Source organism: Hyperolius riggenbachi, unplaced genomic scaffold (genome assembly GCF_040937935.1).
Source record: "Hyperolius riggenbachi isolate aHypRig1 unplaced genomic scaffold, aHypRig1.pri scaffold_138, whole genome shotgun sequence".
Classification (NCBI taxonomy): Eukaryota; Metazoa; Chordata; class Amphibia; order Anura; family Hyperoliidae; genus Hyperolius; species Hyperolius riggenbachi.
The window spans coordinates 484,594-504,189 of NW_027152353.1; the positions used below are offsets into that span (position 1 = coordinate 484,594).

Genomic DNA, 19,596 nt, shown 5'->3' on the forward strand with positions numbered 1-19,596 from the left:
CGAGTGCGATCCGAGCTCAGGAACAAGAAAGCAGATCAGAAGGATCCACAGCCGCTACCGCTAGGGGCTAGTGCGATCCAAGGACGACAGACAGATGAGGTAGCCGGTAGCAACCGCTGCTCCAGCTTACACTCCAAGAACAAACATCAGAAGGATCCACAGCCGCTACCGCTAGAGGCTAGTGCGATCCAAACACGACAGACAGATGAGGTAGCCGGTAGCAACTGCTCCTCCAGCTTACACTCCAAGAACAAAGATCAGAAGGATCCACAGCCGCTACCGCTAGAGGCTAGTGCGATCCAAACAAGACAGACAGATTAACAGAAGGGACTACAAGTAGCGACCGCTGATCTGGTTAGCACCCCAGACAGACAGAACGATTTCCTGACAACCACCGTTGGTGACAGGACAATCGCAACAGAGAGGCAATACAGACAAAACAGATAGCAAGCTAACTGCACTAGGGAAGCTGCCTAGTGCAGTCCCAAGAATTACTCTAAGATAACTTTAACAAGCAATAGCAGGGCTGACACTCTAGGAGTGTTTCAACAAACCATGAAAGATGACCAGCAAAGGACTCTGGGAAACATAGCTCTTTATACTGCCAGCCTACAAAGGAGTTAGCTGGGTGATTTGCATAACCAATGTATGCAAATTCGTCAGCAGCAGAGCAGATCAGAAACTTGCAAAGGAAAGACAGGTCTCTCTTCCAGAGACCTGCAGCCCACAGACTAGAGGAATGGTCAAACAGCTGTCTGCCTGTGCAGCCAGCTAAGCGGATCATTACAGAACACCATACTAATACGGTGTTTGACCCCCTTTTGCTTTCAGAACTGTCATAATTCTACGTGGCACTTATTCAACAAGGTATTGAAAGCATTCTTTAGAAATGTTGTCCCATATTGATAGGATAGCATCTTGCAGTTGATGGAGATTTGTGGGATGCACATCCAGGGCATGAAGCTCCCGTTCCATCACATCCCAAAGATGCTCTATTGGGTTGAGATCTGGTGAGTGTGGGGGCCATTTTAGCACAGTTAACTCATTGTCATGTTCAAGAAACCAATTTGAAATGATTCAAGCTTTGTGACATGGTGCGGTCAGAGGATGGGTACATGGTGGTCATAAAGGGATGGACATGGTCAAAATCAATGCTTAGGTGGCCCGTGGCATTTAAACGATGCCCAATTGGCACTAATGGGCCTAAAGTGTGCCAAGAAAACATCCCCCACACCATTACACCACCACCACCAGCCTACACAGTGGTAGCCAGGCATGATGGATCCATGTTCTCATTCTGTTTACGCCAAATTCTGACTCTATCGAGACTCATCAGATCAGGCAACATTTTCCCTTTCTTCAACTGTCCAATTTTGGAGAGCTCATGCAAATTGTAGCCTCTTTTTCCTATTTGTAGTGGAGATGAGTGGTACCCAGTGGGGTCTTCTGCTGTTGTAGCCCATCCACCTCAAGGTTGTGCGTGTTGTGGCTTCACAAATGCCTTGCTGCATAGCTCGGCTGTAAGGAGTGGTTATTTCAGTCAACATTGCTCTTCTATCAGCTTGAATCAGTTGGCCCATTCTCCTCTGACTTCTAGCATTAACAAGGCATTTTTGCCCACAGGACTGCCGCATACTGGATGTTTTTCCCTTTCCACACCATTCTGTGTAAACCCTAGAAATGGTTGTGTGTGAAAATCCCAGTAACTGAGCAGATTGTGAAATACTCAGACCGGCCCGTCTGGCACCAACAACCATGCCACACTCAAAATTGCTTAAATCACCTTTCTTTCCCATTCTGACATTCAGTTTGGAGTTCAGGCAATTGTCTTGACCAGGACCACAAATGCATTGAAGCAACTGCCATGTGATTGGTTGAGCAGATAATTGCATTAATGAGAAATTGAACAGGTGTTCGTAGTAATCCTATAGGTGAGTGTATATGTGATGCGGTTCAGCATGTAAACGCAAATTAGCTTTGGGATTTGCAGGTTCAGCGGAGGGTGGAGTTTGACCACTCAGAAGTTCAGATCTTATGTTCATATAGGCTCCTGAGGTGTCTGGCCCTGACTGCATATATAACATGGATTTCACTCCAGATGTGGACTACTCCATGCACAATAAGATCTTTAACACAGGCAGGTGGCACCTCCTGCTCTCCTCTGCTTGCACTTTACTTCTGGCCCCACACATTACAGCAAACCTTTACTTAAAGTAGCTCTGACCTGTTCCCCCCCCCCACCCCCCATATACAGAACCTTCCCCCACTTCCTCCAGTGCCCACTGTAGCCCCCGTTCTGCTCATTCGTAATGTTCGACTGAGAAGAACCTTGAATATGGGTGGGGAGGAAGTGGCAGTTCGTCCTTCCCTCTGTCCATCCATAATTCTACCCGCTCCCCACATGGCTATAGTTCCACATTCCACAGTTCCACACGTGAAGCCGGACGTTGTCATGAGACACAAATTTATACGCCATCAACAACATACCCTTGCGGGCCGCTCTGCATGGCTGCCAGCCAGAGCCAGCATGTATATAACCCGGCCGGGGCGGTGAATGACTGGTGGTCATACTAACAGAGTGACAGTCAGCACCAGGCCCTCCTCCCACAGGCTCAGTCCAGACAGACAGTCCTCCTCCTCCTTGTGTGAAGGAACTTGTGGCGGCCGCGGGGGGGGGGGGATTGGGCTTTAGGGGGGGCTGATAAGTCGGCAGCTGGGGCTGAAGCCTGGGTAAGCCCCAGCGTGGCGCCACCACTGGTTCCAGCATGTGCTATAGCCTCCCTGCACAGCTCCGCACATCTTCCGGTACGCGGAGGATTGGAACTGAAGTCAAGTGACGTCTGACGCAGACTGGCCGCAACTGGCTGAACTAATGTGACCCGATATCGGAGCTGCAGTCAGCGGAGGACGGCGGCATGGGAGTGATCTGTGTGCATGGGGCTGGAGGAAGCTCCAGGTATGTATAAAATGGTATCAATTATCTCTGGTTTCCTTTAAGGTGGTCATACATCAGCAACTTGGCAGCCGATCGGCCATCTGATTCAATAATTATTGAATCGGATGAAAATCTTTGAAGATTGGTTGCATATATATCGGTCAGACATGCTGCAAGATGTAGGGCCGACTTTCTGGATTGGGTGCGCGGCGGTAACGGTGAACGATATCGGGACAAGCAACAAACGTGCCGTAACTCCCGCCACTGTTCCCACAGTGTATAAATGTACATGTATGTGTGCATTTATACATTACCTGTCCAGTGTCACGGTGCCCGTCTGTCTTCCGAATCCGCTGCTCTTCCATTAGCCCCATACACATCGCCGGAGTGTGCTGTGTGCCGGCGGCTTGTATGGGGCTAATGGCGGATTCAGAAGATGGACGGGCACCGTGACACAGGGCAGGTAATGTATAAACACACATATACATGCACCTTTATAGACTAGAGCCATGTTCCCCAACCCTATCCTCAAGGCCCACCCACAGTGCATGTTTTGTGGAAATCCACAGAGGTAGTTTATCAGCTCTGCTGAGACACTAATTACCTCACCTAAGAATGTTTGTGGTCAACAGGCCTGTTTCTTCGACTACCCCCGCAGGCAAAAAAAAAACCTGTCCGCCTCTGTCAGAATTTTCCATGCCGTTTAAACGGTTTCGTATTAATACGTATGTATTTTTGCGCATGCGTTTACAAATGCGAAAGTCAATAGTAATGAATAGCGACAGTAAAATCGCATGAAAAATCATACACATGCAAATCCGCAGGCATTTTTTTCCTATGCAGATTCGCCTAGGTATTGTGGAAACAGGTCCGTACTGTTGGTGGGCCTTGAAAACAGGGTTGGGGAACGGAAGCAGACTCGCCCGGTTCCTGAGAGATTTCATGCTGAAATTGATTGGGAATCGGCCTGTGGTGTATGGGCAGCCCACAGATCTCTCTCTAATCAGATTTGATCAGAGACATATTTGTCTCTTGGTCGAATCTGCCCATCATCACTAGATGTATGGCTACCTTTAGGCTTTAGGCTACATTACAGAATGCTGTTGGTAAGGCCACCCATGACCATGCCCACTTTCTTATCGCATGTCCACGCCCATTGTTTGCCAGCAGCGCACTACTTGCGCCGCACATTCTCCCTTGGTGCCCTGAGGTGCCCCGGATCTTCCAGGATCCTAGCAACACCAGTGTTCACTTAGTCTTTGCATTGTGTGTCTGTGTGTGCCACTTAGCATAGACAACAGAAAGGGCTCGAGAAACAAAATTGTGGAAAAATATCAACAATTTCAAGGTTACAAGTCCATCTTCAGAATCTAGATATGCCTTTGTCCACCGTGCGCAACATTAACAAGAAGTGTAGATAATCTCCTTAGGCATGGGCGGAAGAGAAAAATGATGAAAGGTTGCAACGCAGGATAGTCCGGATGGTGGATAAGTAGCCCCAAACAAGTTCCGAAGAAGTTCAAGCTGTCCTGCGGGCTCAGGATGCATCAGTGTCAGCACAAACGATCCATCGACATATAAATGCAGGGCGTAGCAATAGGGGTTGCAGAGGGTGCGACCGCATCATGGCCCTTGGGCCAGAGGGGCCCCGAAGGGCCCTGCCTCAACTGCAATATTTATCTCTCTATTGGTCCTGTGCTCATAATAATCATTTCTATAGATGCTTTGAATAGTGGTAATCATTAACAAACTGTTCCCCATCCCCTTCTTGCACCTCTGACACTGCAGTTGCCATTTGGTGCGCCGTTTTGGTGTGTCGTATCAATTGTTATGTATAGAGTGCTTGAGGGGCCCCAATGTAAAACTTGCATCAGGGCCCACAGCTCCTTAGCTACGCCACTGTATAAATGAAATGATACGTTATTTCAGGAGACCAAGGAGGACCCCACTGCTGGCACAGAAACATGAAAAGCAAGACTACAGTTTGTAAAAATGTACATGAGTAAGCCAAATCCTTCTGGGAAATTGTCTTGAGAACAGATGAGACCGAGATAGAGCTTTTTGGTAAAACACATCATTCTACTGTTTACCGAAAATGGAATGAGACCTACAAAGAAGAGAAAGGAGTACCTACAGTGAAATATGTTGGAGGATCAATGATGTTTTGGGGTTGTTTTGCTGCCTCTGGCACAGGGTGCCTTGAATATGTGCAAGGCATCATGAAATCTGAGGATTATCAAAGAAGTTTGGGTCACACTTTAGAGCACAGAGTCAGAAAGCTTGGTTTGCGTCTGAGATCCTGGGTCTTCCAGCAGGACAATGACCCCAAACATACAACAAAAAGCACCCTCCATCTCAGTGGCGGACACAGCCAGCAGTGGGCCCCTGTGCAAAATTGTAATTGTGGGCCCCCTCCGCGGCAAAATATGGGCGTGGCTACAACCTGCGGCGCGCGTAGCGCGCCGCGGCAAAAAATAGTGGATAGAACCTGCGGCAATGGGCGTGGCAATGACCGGATGAGGGTGGAGCTAACTGTAACTTAAAGCGAACCCGGGGTGAGGGTTTATTTCCTTTTAAACAATACTAGTTGCCTGGCGGCCCTGCTGATCTATTTGGCTGCAGTAATAAACTGAATTACACCAGCAACAAGCATGCAGCTAATCTTCTCAGTTCTGACAATATTGTCAGAAACCCCTGACCTGCTGCATGCTTGTTCAGGGTCTATGGTTGAAAGAATAAGAGGCAGAGGACCAGCACGGCAGCCAGGCAACTGGTATTGCTTAAAAGGAGAGAAATATGGCAGCCTTAATATTATTCTCACCTCAGGTTCCCTTGAAAAGTGCAACGCAAAGACAGTGGGCCCAAGTTTTGGTGACCCTTTCCCCAAAAAATTCACATAATTGTGCAGGTTTTCTCAAGAAAATACACATCATGTCGGCAGATATGTCCAGAAAATACGTGCAATCAAGTCGGCAGATATGCCCAGAAAATACGTGCAATCAAGTCGGCAGATATGCCCAGAAAATTCGTGCAAACAAGTCGGCAGATATGCCCAGAAAATACGTGCAAACAAGTCGGCAGATATGGCCAGAAAATACGTGCAAACAAGTCGGCAGATATGCCCAGAAAATACGTGCAAACAAGTCGGCAGATATGCCCAGAAAATACGTGCAATCAAGTCGGCAGATATGCCCAGAAAATACGTGCAAACAAGTCGGCAGATATGCCCAGAAAATACGTGCAAACAAGTCGGCAGATATGCCCAGAAAATACGTGCAATCATGTCGGCAGATATGCCCAGAAAATACATGCAATCATGTCGGCAGATTTGCGCAGAAAATACATGCAATCATGTGGCAGACCTGCCCAGAACATACACCTGCTAATATAAATAAAAAAGCAAAAACATTTACTCACCTGCAGCAGCAGACCTCCTGTCCCAGCCTCCATCCGGCGCGCAGCTCCCATGGGTGGTTGGGTGGATAGGTAGCCTGGTGGGTGGGTGAGTGGGTGGGTTGGTAGGTAGCCTGGTGGGTAGGTAGCCTGGTGGGTGGGTGGGTAACTAGCCCGGTAGGTAGGTAGGTAGCCTGGTGGGTGGGTGGGTAGGTAGCCTGGTGGGTGGGTTGGTAACTAGCCCGGTAGGTAGCCGGGTGGGTGGTTAGGAAGGTAGCCTGGTGGGTGGGTAGGTAGCCGGGTGGGTAGGTAGGTAGGAAGCCGGGTGGGTAGGTAGGTAGGAAGCCTGGTGGGTGGGTAGGTAGGAAGCCTGGTGGGTGGGTAGCCAGGAAGCCTGGTGGGTGGGTAGCCAGGAAGCCTGGTGGGTGGGTAGGTAGGTAGGTAGGTAGCCGGGTGGGTGGGTAGGTAGCCTGGTGGGTGGGTTGGTAACTATCCCGGTAGGTAGCCAGGTGGGTGGTTAGGTGGGTAGCCGGGTGGGTAGGTAGGTAGCCGGGTGGGTAGGTAGGTAGGTAGCCGGGTGGGTAGGTAGGTAGGAAGCCTGGTGGGTGGGTAGGTAGGAAGCCTGGTGGGTAGGTAGCCTGGTGGGTGGGTGGGTGGGTAGGTAGGTAGGTAGCCGGGTGGGTGGGTAGGTAGCCTGGTGGGTGGGTTGGTAACTAGCCCGGTAGGTAGCCAGGTGGGTGGTTAGGTAGGTAGCCGGGTGGTTAGGTAGGTAGCCGGGTGGGTAGGTAGGTAGGAAGCCTGGTGGGTGGGTAGGTAGGAAGCCTGGTGGGTGGGTGGGTAGGTAGCCGGGTGGGTAGGTAGGTAGGTAGCCGGGTGGGTAGGTAGCCGGGTGGGTAGGTAGCCGGGTGGGTGGTTAGGTAGTCGGGTGGGCGGTTAGGTAGGAAGCCTGGTGGGTGGGTAGGTAGCCGGGTGGGTAGGTAGGTAGGAAGCCTGGTGGGTGGTTAGGTAGTCGGGTGGGTAGGTAGGAAGCCGGGTGGGGTGGGTAGGTAGGTAGGTAGCCGGGTGGGTAGGTAGGTGGTTAGGTAGCCGGGTGGGTAGCTATCCGGGAGGGGGGCCCGACTCCTATCCTCCCTCCCTCCCTCCCTTCCTTCCTCACCTCGGGGGGCCCCCCTCCCGATATGCGCGGCGGGAGAGCGAGCAGCAAATGCAGGAAGTCTTCAGGGCTCTCCAGGCATCCGCTAGAGGCCCAGCCGCTTAGTCTCCAATATGTCTCCAACTGGAGACATATTGGAGACTAAGCGGCTGAGCCCTCTAGCGGATGCCTGGAGAGCCCTGAAGACTTCCTGCATTTGCTGCTCGCTCTCCCGCCGCGCATATCGGGAGGGGGGCCCCCCGAGGTGAGGGAGGGAGGATAGGAGTCGGGGGCCCCCGGGGGAAATAATAATTAAAAAAAAAATATTAAAAAAAAAAAAAAAAAAACTTAATGGGCCCCTGAAGAAAACGGAACTTCAGGGGCCCTCGTGCGGCGGCACGGCCTGCACGGCCGTATGTCCGCCACTGCTCCATCTAGCAAGAAGATTCTTTAGGGCTGGTTTCCACTGAGCCGGTGTGTGTCCCTTGCAGAGAAAGGAGTACACATGTGAATCCATGTAGTCATGCTTGGCACGGATATAGGGATTTGGATGCATGAATTTTACACCCTGAAACAAAAATACTGCATGCTGTCCAGAATCACACCTGCATGCAATTCGGATGGCACGCTATTGCTTGAATTTCTCCATGAGACTCAGATGGGAGGAAAAGCTGCATATTCCACTCAAGTGGAAACAGATCCTTTTGCTTTTCTCTTTAATCTTGGTTCCACCTTGCCTTAGCTGTTTAACTAGTTTTTGCACAGCGTGCAGTATATCTACACCGTGCAGGACTTTAGGGGACGTAGATACTCGTCTGCTGCTGTGCGCATTCCGGCGCACATTCTCATCACCGCCTCTTAGTCCGGAGATCAATGAATGGGAAGACAGTTCCCATTCACTGATCTAAGTGCCGGTGTCAGTGATCGCTGGCATCAATGAGAGACCTGCGGTCACTGTAATAATGAAAGTTACACATACACAGGGTCGGACTGGGACACTGGGGGCCCCCCAAACAAATTTCAACCTGGGGCCCACACATCCCCCCCCCCCGCTGACACCCGTGATGTGCGTCCGCAAACCCCCCCCCCCCCCCCCCCCCCCCCGCTGACACCCGTGATGTGCGCCCGCACCACACACACACACACACACCTCGCTGACACCCGTGATGTGCGCCTGTGGCTGCAGCTTGACGTCACAAAGAACACCCAAGGCTGACAGTCTCTGTGTCAGGATGGCTTCCCTGCATCTATTTCAGGCTAGTGGCTGCTCTCATTGCAGGGTCAATCCAGTGTGAGCTGCCAGGCTTTAGCACCACATTACAGCACAATTCTCACCTCACTCCCCTGGCCTCGGCTGACAGCTTCTACTGATACACATCATGCTGGAGTCTTTGAACTTTGCCACGCCAGCCCAGCATCACATGGGGGGAGGAGCCACCATAGTACAGCCAGCCTGCAGCAGTCTCTCAGCCAAGGGTGTAGCAATAGGGGTTGCAGAGGTTGCGACCGCATCGGGGCCCTTGGGCCAAAGGGGCCCCGAAGGGCCCTCCCTCAACTACAGTATTCCCTCTCTATTGGTCCTGTGCTCATAATAATCACTTCTATAGATACTTTGAATAGTGGTAATCATTAAAAAAACTCCTCCCCATCCCCTTCTTACACCTCTGACACTGTAGTTGCCATTGGCAGGTTTTGGTGCGCCGTATCAATTGTTATGTATAGAGTGCTTGGGGGGCCCCATTGTAAAACTTGCATCGGGGCCTACAGCTCCTTAGCTACGCCACTGCTCTCAGCATGAGTGATTACAGCACTGAGAGGAGAAATTTTGTGCTGCAGGCAGCGATTGGAGCTCTGTCAGACGAGGTAGGGAGGGGGGCACCAGAGACCTGGAGGTGGGGCCCACCGAGGGAAAAAACTGTACTACTGTGGCCCAGTCCGACCCTGCACATACAGTCCTAAGGGAGAAAAGCGCTATAGAAATGTTATTGTTATTGTTGTTATTGTTACTTTTCTGTACACAGAGGAATAAATATCAAGTGGCCAGAAAGTAAATTACACCCTAACACATTACATTACACACTAAGGGCTGGTGCACACCACAAGAGCTTTTTAAACGCTAGAGATTTTAAAAGCACCTTTAACCACTTCAGCCTACAGCTTCGAAAATCTTATGCATCCGAGCAATGTTCACCTCCCATTCATTCGCTAATAACTTTATCGCTACTTATCACAATTAATTGATCTATATCTCGTTTTTTCCGCCACTAATTAGGCTTTCTTTGGGTAGTACATTTTGCTAAGAGCCACTTTACTGTAAATGCATTTTAACAGGAAGATTAAGATAGAAATGGAAAAAAATCATTATTTCTCAGTTTTTGGCCATTATAGTTTAAAATTAATACATGCTACAGTAATTAAAACCCATGCATTTTATGTGCCCATTTGTCCCGCTTATTACACCATTTAAATTACGTCCCTATCACAATTTATGGCGCCGATATTTTATTTAGAAATAAAGGTGCATTTTTTCAATTTGCGTCCATCACTATTTACAAGCTTATAATTTTAAAAAATTTAATAAGATACTCTCTTGACATGTATATTTAAAAAGTTCAGACTGTTAGGTAACTATTTATGTAGTTTTTTTTTTTTTAATTGTAATTTTTTTTATTTTTTTTTTAATACAAAAATGTATTTGGGTAATTTTAGCTTGTGAGGGAAACTGCTAATTTTAGATGTCATATAATGTATTTTTTTATTTAATAAAAGTATGTGGGTGCAGTTTACTATTTGGCCACAAGATGGCCACATTCAAAAAATTCCTGGATGCGAACGATGTCGCATCTAGGAACTAAAATGAAGAGAAGAAGTTTCCTGGGGGTAGAAATACCACGCTCTCTGATGAGAAAGCGTCGGTATTTCTGCCGGGGACTTAGATCGGTGGGAATTATATTCCCATTCACTGATCGGGGGGGCAGCGGGAGCGCGCGCGGGGCGCGTGCCCGATCGCGCGCACCACACGGCTGCAGCACCACTGCCTATCTGGACAGATATATTCGTCCAGATATGGCGAAGTGGTTAATGCAATGCTATGGGGGATTTTTACAAAATCACATCGCTCCAGTGTGCAGACACACATAGGATAACATTAGCAGGAGCTTTTAAAATCACAAAGCGCTCAGAAAAGCTCTTCTGGTGTGCACCAGCCCTAATACAGTGGGATGCGAAAGTTTGGGCACCCTTGTTAATCGTCTCTTCTCTTCGGCTCTTTCACACTAAGACGTTGCGTTTGATGTGACGTTAAGGTCGCATAACGTGCCCCTAACGCAACGCATGGTAGTTTTGGTTGGACGTTATATTGAACTGCGTTATGCTTCTCTCGATGCATACTTTTGATGCATACTTTTTGACGCATACTAATAGAATGAAAACGGCACACGCGTCACATTTTTAAAAAAATAAAAACATTACTGAGCATGTGCAAACATTGTAACGCAGCTCTATAGGAGTATAACGCACAGCATGCTGCACTTTCATTTAATGTTCAACGTTATACTCCAACGCAACGTGGGCACTGTGAACAGCCCATTGATTTTTCATTACTGTGAGTTGTTCTGCGGTAGGGGCTGCTGTAATGTGCGATTTTTACGTCCTGATGTGAAAGCAGCCTAAATGTAACGCATGCGCCGTTTTCGTTCCATCAGTATGCAACAAAAACGGCACACCAAGAGACACAACGCAGTGCAAAATAACGTCCAATTTCATGACCTACATGCGCTGCGTTAGGGGCATGTTGTGCGACTTTGACGTTGCATCAAACGCAACGTCCCACTGTGAAAGAGGCCTAAATCGTTGGTTGTTATGACAAAAAATATCAGTTAAATATATCATATTGGAGGCACACACAGTGATATTTGAGAAGTGAAATTAAGTTTATTAGATTTACAGAAAGTGCACAATAATAGTTTAAATAAAATTAGGCAGGTGCATAAATTAGGGTACTGTAATTTTATTGATTCCAAAACCTTTAGAAGTAATTATTGGAACTCAAATTGGCCTCGTAAGCTCAGTGACCCCTGGCCTACATACAAATGTGAATCCAATTATGAGAAAGAGTATTTAAAAATTTAAAAGGTTTCCCACCTCTTTTAATTTTCTCTGAGGAGTAGCAACATGGGGGTCTCAAAACAACTCTCAAATGACCTGAAGACAAAGATTTTACCCCATCATGGTTTAGGAGAAGAATACAGAAAGCTGTCTCAGAGATTTCAGCTGTTTGTTTACACAGTTAGGAACATATTGAGGAAATGGAAGACCACAAGCTAAGTTCAAGTTAAGGCTTGAAGTGGCAGACCAAGAAAAATCTTGGATAGACAGAAGCGACAATGGTGAAAACAGTCAGAGTCAAGCCACAGACCAGCACCAAAGACCTACAACATAATATTGCTGCACATGAAGTTCACTGGGCATTGTTTAACCATTCAGCACGCTTTACACAAGGAGATGCTGTATGTGAGAGTGATGCAGAGGAAGCCTTTTTTCCGCCCACAGCACAAATAGTGCCGCTTGAGACATGCAAAAGCACATTTGGACAAGCCACTTTCATTTTGGAAACTAAAATTGAGTTATTTGGGCATAACAAGGGGCGTTATGCATGGAGGAAAAAGAACACAGCATTCCAAGAAAAACACCTGCTACCTACAGTAAAATTTGGTGGTGGTTCCATTATGCTTAGGGGCTGTGTGGCCAGTGCAGGGATTGGGAATCTCGTCAAAGTTGAGGGACGCATGGATTCCACTCAGTATCAGCAGATTCTGGAGACCAATGTTCAGGAATCAGTGACAATGCTGAAGCTGCGCCAGGGCTGGTTCTTTCAACAAGACAACAACCCTAAACACTGCTCAAAATCCACTAAGGCATTCATGCAGAGGAACAAGTACAACGTTCTGGAATGGCCATCTCAGTCCCCAGACCTGAATATAATTGAAAATCTGTGGTGTGTGAGTTAAAGAGAACTGTCCATGCTTGGAAGCCATCAAACCTGAATGAACTAGAGATGTTTTGTAAAGAGGAATGGTCCAAAATACCTTCAACCAGTATCCAGACTCTCATTGGAACCTACAGGAAGCGTTTAGAGGCTGTAATTTCTGCAAAAGAAGGATCTACTAAATATTGATTTCATTTCTTTTTTGTGGTGCCCAAATGTATGCACCTGCCTAAATTTGTTTAAACAATTATTGCGCACTTTCTGTAAATCCAATAAGCTTCACTTCACTTGTCAAATATCACTGTGTGTGTTTCCTATATGATATACTAGCTGATTGCCCGGCGTTGCCCGTTTATGTATTTGGCTGGTGTTGGCTCTGCCTACTTTTTCTAACCCTAACACACAATTACTCACTGACCAAGTTTGTGACCTTTGCGGTCTTTGGTATCAATAATCTGCATTGAAATTAAACAAATCTGATTGGCTGTGTGTGGCTCCACCCCTTTTTCTGAATTTGAACCCCAGTCACCCAATAACCAACTGTACCAGGTTTCAGGCCTGTGCCATTAACAGTTCAAGAATGGTAGCAATTAAATATTCCCCTTGAAAAGCAACAGGTGACGTTTGATTCACTTTTGTAGGCTCCACCAACTTTTCTGAATATTAATCCCAGTCACCTAGTGACCAACTGTGCAAAGTTTAAAAACCCTGCTAACAAAATGGCTGCAGTTTACATTTTCCCAGTGAAATTTGTATTTGTCTCCACCCACTGATGACCCGGCGTTGCCCGGGTATGTATTTGACTGGTGTTGGCTCCGCCCACTTTCTAACCCTAACACACAAACACTCAATGACCAAGTTTGTGAGCTTTGGGGTCCTTGGCATCAATAATTTGTATATTCCCATAGAAATTAAACAAATCAGATAGGCTGTTTGTGGCTCCACCCCTCTCCAGCATTTGAACCCCAGTCACCCAATGACCAACTGTAGCAGGTTTGAGGCATCTGCTATTAACAGTGTAAAAATGGCAGCAATTTAAATATTCCACTTGAAAATCAACAGGTGAATTTTGATTGGCCATTATAGGCTCCACCCACTTCCCTGAATATTAATCTCAGTCACTCAGTGATCATCTGGGCAAAGATTGGGAACCCTGAAATAAACAGTGTAAGAAAGGCTGCAGTTTACACTTTCTCAGTGAAATTTGTTTTTGGCTCTGCCCACTTTTTGTAACCTGGACACAAAGTCACTAATCAATGCCCAAGTTTGTGAGTTTTGGGGTCCTTGGCATCAATAATTTGTATTTTCCCATGAAATGAAACAAATCTGATTCACTGTTTGTGGCTCTGTCCCCTTTTCTGAATTTGAACTTCAGTGACCCAATGACCGACTGTACCAGGTTTGAGGCTTGTGCCATTAACAGTGCAAGAATGGCAGCAATTTTAATATTCTCCTTGAAAAGTGACGTGATTTTTGATTGGCATTTGTAGGCTTCACCCACTTTCCTGAATATTAATCCCAGTCACCCAGTAACCAGCTATGCTAAGTTTGAGAACCCTGCCATTAACAGTGAAGAAGGGCTGCACTTTACAATTTCCCAGAAAAATCTGTTTTTAACTCCACCCACTTTTTGTAACCTTGACACACAGTCACTACTCAATGACCAAGTTTGTGAGCTTTTGGGTTCCTGGCATCAAAATTGTGCTAATGGAAGCAGTTTATCCAGCAAAGAAATCTGGCTGTTTTTGGCTCCGCCCCTTTAATGAATTTGAACCCCAAACACTTAACGACCGACTGTAGCAGGTTTGAAGCCTCTGCTATTAACAGTGTGAGAATGGCTGCAGTTTCAATATTCCCCTTGAAAATCAATACGTGAATTTTGATTGGCTCTTCTAGGCACCACCTACTTTTCCGAATATTAATCCTAGTCACCCAGTGACCAACTGTGTGAAGTTTGAGAACCCTGCCATTAACAGTGTAAGAAAAGCTGCAGTTTACATTTCCCCATGTAAAAAGTTAGTTGTTTTTGGCTCCGCCCACTATTTCTAATCTTGACATACAGTCACTTAATGACCAAGTTCGTGAGCTTTGGGGTCTTTGGCATCAATAAGTTGCATTTTGCCATTGAAATTAAACAAATCTGATTGGCTGTTTTTGGCCCGCTTCCTTCAGAATTTAAACCCCAGTCTCCCAGTGACTGACTGTAGCAGATGTTAGGCCTCTGCCATTCAGAGTGCATGAATGGCAGCAATGTAAATATTCCCCTTGAAAATCAAAAGGTGAATTTTGATTGGCTGCTGTAGGCTCCACCCACTTATCTGAATATTAGTCCCAGTCACCCAGTGGCCAACTGTGTCACGTTTGAGAACCCTGCCAATAACAGAATGGCTGAAATCAATCTAACAAATCTGATTGGCTGTTTGTGGCTCCACCCCTTTGGACCCCAGTCACCCAATGACTGACTGTATCAGGTTTGAGGCCTCTGCCACTAACAGTGTGAGAATGGTAGCAATGTGAATATTCCCCTTGAAAATCAATAGGTACATTTTGATTGGCTGTTGTAGGCTCCACCCACATTTCTGAATATTCATCCCAGTCACCCAGTGGCCAATTGTGTAAAGTATGGGAACCCTGCAATGTAAAAAATGAAGTTGTTGGCACCGCCCACTTTTTCTAACCTTGACATACAGTCACTCAATTATCAAGTTTATCAGCTTTGGGGTCCTTGGTATCAATACTTTGTATATTCCCATTGAAAAATAAACAAATCCGTCTGTTTGTGGCTCCGCCCCCTTCCTGAATTTGGACCCTAGTCACCCAGTGACCAACTGTACCAGGTTTGAGGCATCTGCTTTTACCAGTATAAGAGAATGGTAGCAGATGAAATATTCCCTTTGAAAATCAAAAGGTGAATTGTTATTGGCTGTTGTAGGCTCCACCCACCTTCCAAAATCTTAATCTGTCACCCAATGACCAACTGTGCAAAGTTTGAGAACCCTGCCATTAACGGTGTAAGAATGGCTGCAGGTTATATTTTCCCAGTAAAAGTTGTTTTGGCTCCGCCCACTTTTTGTAATCTTGACACACAGTCACTCAATGACCAAGTTTGTGTGCTTTCAGGTTCCTGGCATCAAAAATGTGTGAATGGAAGCAGTTTATTAACCAAGGAAATCTGATTGGCTGTATGTGGCCCCACCCCTTTAGTGAATTTGGACCCCAGTCACCCAATGACCGACTGTAGCAAGTCTGAAGCCTCTGCCATTAAAAGTGTAAGAATAGCAAAAGTTTAAATATTCCCCTTGAAAATCAACAGATGAATTTTGATTGGCTGTTGTAGGCTCCACCCATTTTCTTGAATCTTAATCTCATTCACCCAGTGACCAACTGTGTCAAGTTTGAGAACTCTGTGATTAACAGTCTAAGAATGGCTGCAGTTTACATTTTCCCATTTAAAATGAACGGCTGAAATTTGATTGGCTGTTGTATGCTCCGCCCACTTTTCCTGGATTTGTAACCTCGGTCACCAAGTGACCAACTGTGCCATGTGTGAGGACTCTGGCTTGATTACTGTGAGAATGGCAGCCTTTTACATTTTTTCCATTGACTTGAATGGGTAGAATCTGATTTGCTGTTTGTAGCTCCGCCCAGGTGTGCAGGGGGGCCGCGAGACCCCCAGAACATATCATCCCAGGTAGTAAGGGATCTGTATACCAAGTTTCGTTAAAATCGGTCAAGCCGTTTTCGCGTGATCGCGACACACACACGCACACACGCACGCACGCACGCACACACACACACACACACACACACACACACCCCTCCCGATTTTATATATAGATTTAACATTTTTATTTGAACGATTTATACAGGAAAATCATTAAGATTAACAAGGTTGCTCAAACTTTCCCACCGCACTGTACATACATTTACCTTTAAAATTAAGCCCTTACTTACCCCACTATCCCATAGTTACCAAAATGAATCATAGTAGGGGACCCGCGGCATAGCATACGCTGCATAAGAGGGTAGCGGGCAGGAAGACCCCCCATAAGAGGGTAGCGGGCAGGAAGGGGGTATTGGGCACAGCGGTGGGGAGGGGGGTCGGACCCCCCCCTCCCTCACCTGGGTCCCCCATCTGCGCTCCCCCCCAGCTTAAGCTCAGCAACAGCCGCCGCCGCCGCTATTAGTAAGAGGCAGCGGGCAGGGATGACTCATCTCTTCCACGTTTAAGCGTGCGTTCCACTGTCATTGCTTCCTGCAATGCCGCCCACTGTATTGTAAGTGGACGGCATTGCAGGAAGTGAGAACAGTGGAACGCACGCTTAAACGCGGAAGAGGTGAGTCATCCTCGCCCACTGCCTCTTACTAATAGCGGCGGCTGCTGCTGAACTTAAGCTAGAGGGGAACGCAGATGGGGGACCCAGGTGAGGGGGGGGTCCGACCCCCCTCCCCGCCGCTGTGCCCAATACCCCCTTCCTTCCCGCTACCCCCTCCAGCTCGGCGGCAAGTCTAGGACCGCCCCTGGGGGCAGGGCGCTACTTTTTCTTCTTGCTCGGAGGTTGAGGCACGTAGCCTAATATATATATAAATATATATATATATATATATATATATATATATACGGTATATATATATATATATATATATATATATATATATATATATATATATATATATGTATGTATATATATATATTGCATATGTCAAAAAAAAAAGAGGCCGCTGTACAGCGAAGCTAGAAGACGGACGCCGAGGAAAAGACGGACACCTGAGATGCAGGAGCAGTGGGATATGGGTCAAGCCGCGGGGCACGCTGCTGTGAAGCACAATAACATGCATGGAGGCAAGAGGAATATAAGAGAGGAAGCGGCCATCAGCTAAGGTGGCAGTGGCGGCCGCGAGGGGGAGGTGGGGGCAAGAGGCTAGACGACCCGCGGACCGGGGGATGGGGACCCCTGCTCTATACCCTTCCTGGAGGCAAGGGCATTCGCTTCCACGATTAAAAACATTTTTTTTGACTGTGGCCATCTTGTGGCCAAATAGTAAAAGTACATCTACATATATTTTTTTCAATGAAATAAACAGACATTATTACATTTAAAATTAACTTTTTATATCCCACACCAGAAATTACCCAAATAAAATTTTTAATGAAAAAAAAAATTACAATAAAAAAAAACAAAAACAAATATAAATAGTTACCTAAGGGTCTGAACTTTTTTAATATGCATGTGAAGTGGGTATATTACGAACAATTTTTAAATTATAAGCTTGTAAATAGTGATGGACGCAAAACTGAAAAAGTTACCTTTATTTCCAAATAAACTCTTGGCGCCATACTTTGTGATAGGGACTTAATTTAAATGGTATAATAACCAGGGCGAGAAATAATGATTTTTTTCCATTTTTTTTAATATTCCTGTGAAAATGTATGTAGAAAAAAATAATTCTTAGCAAAACGTTCCACCCAAAGAAAGCCTAATTGGTAGCGGAAAAAACAAGATATAGATCAATTCATTGTGATAATTAGTGATGGAGTTATTGGCGAATGAATGGGAGGTGAAAAATGCTCGGATGCATAAAGTGAAAAATCCCCGCAGGCTGAAATGGTTAACAGATACAGGGAAGCATACTTTTCATTGCCTGTATGTATCTACTGTATGCGACAGTAACGCAGCGTTAAGGTGCTGTTGCGACTTTTTTGTTGCGTTGTGTTGTTATTTTGCATTGTGACTTTAACATTGCGTTACATCGTCCCACTATGAACTCAGCCTGAAGATCAGATTTGTTGGATTGCCAGGACATTTATAGCTTTAACAAATTACCCCGTTAGACCCAAATGAATTGGTCAGAATGTAGAGCAGAAGCCCCACAAGTCAAACGCAGCCTTCGGCAGACAAATCTATCCCAGCTATTCAGATACGATCACAGATCTGCCACAGCCTGGAAGGAAAAACACTGCATATCTGTGCTCCACCCTAATAAGATCTCTTCATGTATTGTAAACACATTTATGACTCCACCCAGGAAGAGACATCAGACCTGGATAATATAATATGCACTCTGTAACATTATTTCTCCCTCTATACTGATCCCAACAGAATTCTTCCCCCCCCCCCCCCTATAATAACTCCTCCCCCCTACTCACCACAATACACTCCTGACACCCCCAGGATAAGCAGGATGAGGGGGGCATCTTCTCCCTCCTGGGGGATACTGAGACCCCCCCACACCAGCAGGATCCCCCATAATAACCCCTCCCCCTCTACTCACCACCATACACTCCTGACACCCCCAGGATAAGCAGGATGAGGGTGACCATCTTCTCCCTCCTGGGGGGATACTGAGACCCCAAACACCAGCAGAATCCCCCCATAATAACCCCTCCCCCTCTACTCACCACAATATACTCCTGACACCCCCAGGATAAGCAGGAAGAGGGGGACCATCTTCTCCCTCCTGGGGGAATACTGAGACCCCAAACACCAGCAGAATCCCCCCATAATAACCCCTCCCCCTCTACTCACCACAATACACTCCTGACACCCCCAGGATAAGCAGGAGGAGGGGGACCATCTTCTCCCTCCTGGGGGGACACTGAGACCCCCAAACACCAGCAGAATCCCCCATAATAACCCCTCCCCCTCTACTCATCACCATACACTCCTGACACCCCCAGGATAAGCAGGATGAGCGGGGCCATCTTCTCCCTCCTGGGGGGACACTGAGACCCCCAAACACCAGCAGGGTGCCCATATTAACCCCTCCCCTTCTACTCACCACAGTACACTCCTGACACCCCCAGGATAAGCAGGATGAAGGGGGCCATCTTCCAAGACCCTCCAAAAAAAACAAACAACAGCAGCAGCTCAGAAAGTGTCACGCAGTAAGTTAGTAACTCTGAGTACAGAAGAGTGGGGGTGTGTGCTGATTGGAGGAGCCCATCTCTGTGTCCAGTAGGAAGAGAGTGAGAAGATTGGGAAACCTAAGAGCACAGTGACCCCCTCCCATCCCATTACAAGCACAATATGTTAGGAATACAGAGAAATTAATTTATATTTTTAATCCTAAAAATTAATTTTCAATAGGATAAAATATTACAACAATAAGATATTTTGTCCAGTACATGTGCTATTGACAGGATTGCAA

At 46.7% G+C, this 19,596-nt stretch overlaps 1 protein-coding gene across 4 annotated transcripts in view; it reads right to left on the minus strand.

Annotated features, from left to right (window-relative positions):
* The window catches only part of LOC137543642 (class I histocompatibility antigen, F10 alpha chain-like), a 194,681-nt gene extending 175,339 nt beyond the window's left edge, over positions 1 to 19,342 (minus strand). For 2 of the 4 annotated variants that reach the window (XM_068264764.1, XM_068264762.1), the window contains exon 1: positions 19,228 to 19,341. In XM_068264764.1, coding sequence (XP_068120865.1) covers positions 19,228 to 19,276 — 49 coding nt within the window. In that variant the 5' untranslated portion in view covers positions 19,277 to 19,341. Of the gene's footprint in view, positions 1 to 18,720; positions 18,772 to 19,227 lie in introns of those variants that run through there. The other 2 variants (XM_068264765.1, XM_068264763.1) reach the window with 2 other exon arrangements.
* Between the last annotated feature and the right edge of the window lie 254 nt (positions 19,343 to 19,596).